We start from the raw sequence: 8819 nt of genomic DNA on the forward strand, positions 1-8819 counted from the left end.
ATTGCCATCCCTAGCAATCTAATATTTTGCATCTAAAGACCAGGTATGAACTTTCATACAAATATTTCAAAAGGAATAATTTGTTTCAGAAAAGAAGGCATATAAATTGGAACAAGGGTAATACATAGATCGAAAGTGAACCATCTCTGATACCAAATAAAAGTTTAAAACCTACGTAATTATCAATTAATTAATTAATATTTAGAATTAATTAGCATATGATAGTTCAGCAAATTTGGTTATAATTATCTAACAAACTACGAGACTCCTGATTAACAATTCCAGTTCAAAATTAATTAATTCTGAGTTCACGTTTACCATTATAGTTCACCAGTAAGCCCTAACTATGTAGAAAGCTATAAAATTTCATATTTCCCAAATACAACAGTAATATATTGTAATAGAACGATTGACTCTAATTAAGGATGTCAACGAATCGAATCGAGCAGGCTCGCGAGCTAAAATTCTTGGCTCTGGCTCAGCTCGGCTAAAATGTTCGAGCAAAAGCTTGACCAAAAAAATTAGGCTCGACCCAAGTTTCGGCTCGGGTCTTTCCGAGCCAAGCCAAGCAAGCTAGCTTTTTTTCTCGTATAAATAATATATAGGCAGCAACGTGCTACCTTATTTGCCTGCTGCCTTAAATAAAGGCACCAACTTGCTACCTTTAATTTATTTATTTTTTAAAGGCCCCCGAGCCGAGCTTGGCCCTACAACCCAAATTGAGGCTCGCTCTGAGCCTCGAGCTAGGCAAGCTCAGGCTTTTTTCGAGTCGAGTCACGAGCCCAATTTCCATCTCTAACTCTAATACAAAATTCGTGATATATCGTGTTAAACTACTTAAAAAAAATATCAACGGGCCCCATGCCACATAAATAATTCACTATAGCATAAAGAATACAAATATCTCAAATATTTTAGAATTACACCATAAAATCATAATAAAAATAAATAAATTCTAAATCAACTAAACTAACTTCCTTCGTTTCTCGTCCTTTTTATGTTACAGAGGAATGGAACCAAACAGACGATCTTGATATTCCTTCACTCCTACTATTGTACCTTCATTGCTCCAATAATCAGAATAAAAACATCATTCTTATTTTCACGTTGAGATGTAACTTCTGCGAGTTTGGATTCTACTTAGGACAAAAAACATCTTCGAACTCTTGAGGAACGATGGTTTTGGTGAAAATAAGTTTAAAAACTTTCAAATTAAAATTAAAATTTCAGTTTCCATTTTATAAATTTTTTAGTTTCTTATTTTAAATTTTAGATTCATACAAAAATTTAATCTCATTATTATATTTGTAACTTATGTTTAACTTGATTAATTTTCATTATTAGAGGGTTGAATTTTTCTATAAAGGGAGTTGATTTCTCATTGTTTTACACACAACAAAACAAATATTTGAAAAATACTCTCTAGTCATTTCATATTATCTTCGTCTATAATTTTGGCAGTTGATAAGGATTTGTTCTCTCTCCCTGTAGTAGTGTTCATAGAAGGAGAATCGACTACGAGCTATAAAGATTTTATCTTGAAACCTTGAAATGTCGAAAGATTTTACCTACTACTCAAAATAGGGAGGACGACAAGCTCTCATTTTTAAATACACACTGGGCCCACCATATATTGTGAGAAGTAGGACACCATTCGATAAACCCCCCTATGTACATATATATTTATCCTTGCTCCAATAATCAGAATAAAAACATCGTTCTTATTTTCACATTGAGGTGTAACTTCTGCGAGTTTGGATTCTACTTAGAACAAAAACATGTACATCTTCAAACTCTTGAAGAACGATGGTTTAATGTCAAAACCAAATTTGTCTTTAAATTATTTCATAATAGTATATATATATATATATATATTTATAATTGTCATAAGCACAATAAAAGATATCAAATAAATTAGAATAACAAAATCAAGCATGATTTCGAATTAAGTGTTTCGGTGTCACATTCAACTACTACAACATGAATGTACAACACCACATAAAACAGTAAGTGCTACAGAATACAATTCATGTATGGATCTAAACCAACAATAAATGTTCACTGTCACGAAAGCCAATTATCCCAAACTATCCAGCAATGATATAATTTACATCAGAAGATCCTTGATTAAGCGCCTAACCTCAATCATTGCTTTTTCAGCTCTCTGAATCAGTGTACACAGGACTATCTAGTTCTTCCATTTGTGCAGAAGCAAAAGACTCGTCCGTATCTACTGATGACAGGGAAGAAGGAGAGTCATCAGAATCTGAGATAACCTCATCCTCCATAATGATGTGTTCGTCATCAATCTCTGATATATCTGAACCAGACGCCCCCATCAGAAGCCTGTTTATGGCACCCTTCGCAGTTTCCACAAACCATTCATCCTCAGGAAGGGCACTGTCAAGAAAGTGTCTTGAATTTAGTATAGAGAAATAAAAGGATGATGATGGCATTTAGCTATATAAATGAACCAGAAATACCTTTGTGGATCTATTCCTCTAGTGGAGAATGCCTTGATTGCGCGAGCAATTATGTCTGATGCTATCTTATGCAAATGCCTGGAAGGATAACCCGCATAACGTGCAATTTCAACAGTGAAGTGCATATCAAGTATTAACTGCAATGGAGAAGTCCGCATATTTGCGTTAGTGAGAGAAAGACTTGCTAATTAACATCAATTGTTGTCCTTTTTTAGATGCATACATCTTAAAATTTTGTATTGAGATGATCTTGAAGTCTTCCAGTTTGATCCAATTGGCTGCAAAATGCCAAAAGAGGATAACTCTCTTGTGGCTTAACTTCCAGGGAGTGCCTTTAAATTAACAAGCACTTTAAGCAACATGCTAAATAATCAAATTGAGCACGCCTTCTGTTGGGCATAAACTAAGCCCCTATTGGGTTTAGATATAAATCAGATTTTTAGTAGATTTTGATAAAAGTCAATCGAATGTAAGGTTGAAAAGTTGTGGTTAAAATTGATCGTTGACTTTGATATAGATCTTTATCGAAATTTTATCCGAGCCACAAAGGGGCTAGGTATATAAATCTGGGGGTTTGGTTCACAGTCAAGGGTCCAACCATGTGAAACACCTCATCGTAGGCAAACTTTACAAATTAACCAGCATTAAACCAAATATCGTGGCAACTTAAATACCTGCTGCAACCCCACTGGCCGAAGAGGAGCAGAATCATGCTCTAAAACACCCCAAAATTCCTGCTCGTCAGACAACCACATCACCACTGTTTCGGTTAGCCTGGCAAGTAAAACCTTCTGTATTTTCTCTCTTCCTAGTAAAATATCTCCAGCCACAGCTGCTAGTTGTTGCAGTTTCCCAAATAATGCCTGCAGAAAATGAAACTGACAGTCAAACTAGTAGTATGTAAAGAGTCGGGTATATCCCAGGCATTTCAGATTTGTGTTAATGCCTCTAAATGAATAAAGTCTTATACATATAGCATATGAAGAAAGGCATATGCAAGAGGTCAGTTCAAACATTGTTGCGCAAGTACTGTCGCCAGCAAACTCTGTACCTTTAAAAGCCAGATAACTAATTACATCATACATCTTGGTATTTTGGAGAGAAGTTAGCATACAACAAAATATTTCAAAATTCATAATGAAGTAAGACAGTATTTTTCATCAGTACAGATCAGAGTACACAGGCACATCAAATAACTACTATTCAGTGCCAAATGAGTACAAGCAACTCGAGGTGTGTGTGTTGGGGGGGGATGGGTGGGGGGGAGGAGGTTGGAATCTTCAAAATTGGAGCAAGACAGAGAAACCTGGAATGGCAGTGAAGGAAGAGGATCAGAGTTCCTGATCAGATCTTCCCCTTTTCCATCTAAATATATTTGTCCACCTAATCGGGTCTCGCCATCTCTTGAGTAAATGAAACTTAAAACGTATTGTCGACAGAAATGATCTCTGAGTTTGTCCAGTGAATGCTGAAGTTGACGTCTCCAATCTTTAGGATCTAAAGAATTATGTCCAGCAGGCAATATATTATCAGCTACTGCAATTCCTGCTTCCTTGCTTTCATTCAACACGTTCCAAATTCGTGAGATTACCATAGGCAATAGTTCCTCGGCTATAGTAAATGCAGTTCCCAATAATGCAAGCTGTTGAGAATCTGTTTCAGCTTTATATGGTACTGGCTCTTTTAGCTCCGTAAGATTGTCGTCTTCAGAGGGTCCAGCTAATGCTTTAATTAAAAAATCAACATACTTGTTGAAAAGTTGAGCAATCCTCATCAATATGTTTCCACCAAAATGTAGGATGACCAAGTGAGTTAGCTGCTCAACTATCTCCTGTAAATTATTGAATGTGTCAAGCTTATCTCAAGATATGCATAAAACATAAAAGTTAGCATATTTATTGTGTAGTTTGTGAATATGAGACAATAATAACAATAGATATGGTCAGGACAGTAGAGTTGGCTCTCTTTCCTTCCCTTGAAAACATCTTAACAAAGCAAACCACCATATAACAAAATACTTCTGCGTATATAGAGCAGTAGTTCTCTCATAGCAGGCGGTTCAATGCTTCAAGAAGGCTGCTTTTATACCCACATAACCACATTTAACAGAAAAAGGATACAATTACTATTGAAAAGCACATTGGACATCCAAGACCTAATCCACACCAAGGCAGTCACCTCACAATGCTAATCTAAGAATATTAAAGAGGCCTGCTTGATATGCTAGTGCAGAGGGCATTGAAATATAGATGCATGACAATGTTGATAAACAACTTGACATTTTTTCAATAAAGTTCAACCGCTTACGCTATGATCAAGCTCTATATGTACATTAAGGGAGATAAAGATTCCATATTAATGCATAATCTTGTTGAAAAGATGTGTAAATGGCTGTTTAAGAATGGGAACCTATGATAATCATAGCAATTAAAATAGTCAACTCACCTTGACAACAAAGATGAACCTCATACCACAATCAACAAGCATAGTATCAGATGAAGTTGCAAAAGTAGAAAGCGGAGATGCAAACCGAGGTGATAAGGATATGCTCTCATCACTGCCTACCAAATCGAGAACCACTCTTCTGGCTCTTCTGAAATTTAATTCCAGGACTTCTTCAACATAAGGTTGCAAAAGCACCAAAAGCAACTTAGATAGTTTAAGGCCTTGTGATTCCAAGGTGGAGCAGTGGTTAAGACTAGCCTGAACACATACACTAGCAGCACGCAAAGCAGAAGCCGTCTCAGAAGGTGGTGCATTTTCCTTGACTAACCTTACAAGAGATTCAATTTCCCATTCTGCCCATTGAACAATTTTATTATTATAGACAGGATTGTCACCAAACATCAAGCCCGATTCTTTAGTTGTCAATGAAATCATTGAGAACACGAGGTTAGACAATGTGGCGGAATATGTTTCTGGGTAGCAAGGACATAGGGCAAGAAAATCTTCAATGCTTCTCTGGAGTCGGGATCCATAAGATTTCAAAAATATCTGATGTGCTAAAGGACCTTTCCCAAGCTTTAATAAACCAGATAAAACCATCTTCAGTTCCAGTATACCAACCAAGGGCTGTTGGCTGATCTCAACAAGCTGGTTCTCAAGTAATGTTTTGCTTTTCAATAGAGCAGACTTAAATGATGCATCAACAGCTGAAGCTTCCCCAGATGATTTCAGCTCTGGATAACTTCGCTCTTCAGCATCAATCGCTTCTATTGCCTCCTCTATTTTGTGTTCCGCCAGAAGAACATCAATATGATCCAAAAATTGCATCCTTCGACCTTCCACTTCAGTAGAGACCATATCATTAATTTCACAAGCTTGGAGGCTATCCTGAACTTCCTGAATGTCACCACTGATTTGGCTCCATTCTTCCAACTCTCGACAAACACCACCCATCAGATCCTGGACAAGAATCCCCTGGGAAGAAATATGCTTTCGGAGCTCATTTAACTCGTGTTTCATTTCAACAACTTCATCAGATAACCTACAAAGATCAGTATAATGAGCTTATACATGAAGGCAGAGTGTTAGTGATACAGAGGAGTGTGAGATGAGTCAGGCCAATACGTTAGATCTATCTCCTCATTAGAAGTTCATAGGGAGATAATTTATGTGGAATATCAATGTTCAATGAACCGTCATGAACACAAACTAAAAGTATTACTAGGGTACATGTGTATACGTGCTAAATGTATTAGTAAAATACATATATACACATCAAATAGCATGTTCCTACTAATAGTCTTTGATTGTATTTTGAAGACAACAGTTGAAACATTGAATATTAATCTACTTTTGAGAGAGACAGCATTCTCTCAAAATCTCAGTATCCCTTTGGTGAATTTCATACGATTTCCTGTATCCTTTGCATGATTGGTGATGATAACAGTACCCCTTCAGTAATTCTACTAGGGTGATGAGCTATATTTAATTTCCTTCAATTTCTTCTTCAACACAGTTTCAGTTAGCAATTTCTGGACCAAATCAAACAGTATCGAGTCAATCAGTGCAGGGAAGTCATAACCATGTGCAGATCATCAGCAAAGCAGTTACAGATTAGGTCAGGTAATACAGGCACAAAACTTTATACGATTAAGGCAAGAAATAGTGTCAATTCGGGGTCAAAAAAGTCAAAATTCAGTCTAGCCAACTAGAATGAAATGACTCAAAGAACAGTGAGTTATTCAACTCTAAAACACGGAAGTTTGTTGCAGAGCTTAGATATTTGAGAGCAAGAAACTCACGTTTAACATGTCTTGTTACTTTTAGAAAACCATAGTGATATTTCTGTTGACCAACCCTTTTTATCCTATATTAGCACATGCATATACATTATTTCCCCCCTTTTTTGGTACCAATAGACTAATTATTGGAAGTACAAAGTCAGAATATTTTGTCAATTTTCATTTCTATACCTGTCCGCAAGTAATGTTCTTCAAATAAATACCATCTAAAGTTATTGGAGTTATATATGGCATGTCCAATGAAGCTACTAAGCACAGTCAACATACGTGATAAGAATATTTTTCCATCTAAGAGCTATTGCTAAATCAAGATAAAAATAAGGCGTAACCTAATTAAAGAGACAATGTAGACTAATACTTTCTTTACTGCAATTTTGTAGTGCATACATATGTAATTGCTTGAATAATACAAAGAATTAATTCTAGCAATGGTAAATCATATATCAAGCTGAGCTTATATCTGTTAACTTTCCTATACCAAGAAAATTGTCACTATTATTGTATTTAAATGGATAAAGATGGAAGCACACAAGGAGAAAAAAAATACACACACAAAATATAAGTAAAGAAAGAGAGTACTACGTCCCACTAACTTTTTGTTGTTTATCAATTCATTACTCTTACCTCAAAAAAGCCGAATATTTTGTGAGTGTATTACTACACAAGTTCTCGACCGCATCTTTTAAATCCAAAAGCTCAAAACAGATCTTCCTGATTCCCTACATAAATATGAATACTGGCTATTAATGATGGATTCAACACAAGTGATGGATAAAACTAGTTGTACGAAAGAGCCAAAATAACAAGTGCAATTAGATTAGGTTTTATAAGTTTCATACAAGCAAGGAACTAATAAATCCAAAACTTCAGAAGCTCAATCTGTATCCCTTCCAAGAATCTAAATGTTATCTGATCTATTCTCAGTTCCAAGACAAAAAACGCTGAAAGAAACCATTGGTTATCTTTATAGAGGGACATCAAATGTGAAAATAATGACAATCCACGTGCCTCATGGAATCAAGAGTGACAAAGGTAATTATCTTAGCAAGGTACAATCTCTAAGGCAAAAGGTACTCCTCTCCCTCTATAGTGTCTCGTAGCTCCAACAAGAAAATTATGCAGATACATAAAAAAAATCAAAACCAAAACTAAATAGTGAGAGAGGTAAACCTATCCTTTCTACAAAATCATAACTCAAAATGCGGAATCCTTCAATTTTCAAGTAATTAAAGTTGAACAATAAGGAAACCCCAGCACATTTTACAATAATTAAAGTAAACTAATACTCCATTTGCAAAAAGGGAAAATTTTTGGGTTAAATCTTTTACCTTTTCAGTCTTGGACTGGTAAATGGTGTCGATCTTGGACTGCGGTGTAACACTTTCCATGGATGGGAAATCATCTTCTTCTTCACTGCTCTCCACCATTTTCATCCTCTCCAGTGTTGGAATTATTGATGGATTTACAGTTTCACCAAGTTCTGAACAAGATTCAGGGCAGCACTAGTGTGTGTTTCTGAGTGTGAATAAACCGGAAAATCAGAGGAAAAGCAATTTGGAACACAGAACGTAAGAGAAGATTTCTGTTTGAATGAAGCTATAAGCCTATAACAGTGTCTCATTGTCAAATAGTGCGAGTTTAAGAAAAATGACTTTCGACTCTTAATCACCGTGACTCGGGTGACCCGGGTTCGTAAACTGGGTCGGACTCACCTGGCCTAGGAGGAGAGGAGGCGCGTTCAAACGAATTGGGTTTGCTACGGGCTTTCTTTATTTTCTCTTCCTTTTTCTTTTTTTTTCCTTCTGCTTTTCTCTTAATGGAAGAGAGTCAAAGAAAATTTTACTCATGAACAACACAATTAAGTGGAGTTAATTGTCTTAATAATCACTAAGGGTACGTTTGCGTGGAAAAATAACATATTTTACAGAAAATAAAGTCAATCAAAAACACTCTAAATTCATGTTAACGTCTTCAATTGCTCACTACACTTCAAAATGTCGTGTTTTGACCTCTAAACTTCTTAAATTGTCAAACATTACAAATTGGAATCACTTCTGTTTCACATCTCTGACAGAATAGCTAACTTGAC

The 8819-nt window shown here is 35.9% G+C and overlaps 1 protein-coding gene across 1 annotated transcript; it reads right to left on the minus strand.

Moving 5' to 3' along the window:
* Window positions 1-1910: 1910 nt before the first annotated feature.
* Window positions 1911-8374, minus strand: LOC111389087 (exocyst complex component EXO84C). The gene is made up of 7 exons (XM_023013941.1): window positions 8059-8374; window positions 7355-7449; window positions 4929-5970; window positions 3790-4314; window positions 3158-3346; window positions 2484-2620; window positions 1911-2400 (listed from the first exon to the last, which is right to left on the minus strand). The coding sequence occupies exons 1-7, from the start codon at window positions 8161-8163 to the stop codon at window positions 2157-2159; spliced, it is 2337 nt and encodes a 778-aa protein (XP_022869709.1). The 5' UTR covers window positions 8164-8374; the 3' UTR covers window positions 1911-2156.
* Window positions 8375-8819: the final 445 nt, after the last annotated feature.

Source organism: Olea europaea, unplaced genomic scaffold, assembly GCF_002742605.1.
Source record: "Olea europaea var. sylvestris unplaced genomic scaffold, O_europaea_v1 scaffold559, whole genome shotgun sequence".
NCBI classification, from domain to species: domain Eukaryota; kingdom Viridiplantae; phylum Streptophyta; class Magnoliopsida; order Lamiales; family Oleaceae; genus Olea; species Olea europaea.

Coding starts and splice junctions, on each gene's coding strand:
- LOC111389087 (XM_023013941.1), bottom strand. CDS start 8,163: ATGAAAATGGTGGAGAGCAGTGAAGAAGAAGATGATTTCCCATCCATG. Junction 5,971..7,354: donor AAATATTCGGCTTTTTTGAG/GTAAGAGTAATG, acceptor TGATCTTTGTAG/GTTATCTGATGAAGTTGTTG. Junction 2,401..2,483: donor AGAGGAATAGATCCACAAAG/GTATTTCTGGTT, acceptor CTTTCTTGACAG/TGCCCTTCCTGAGGATGAAT.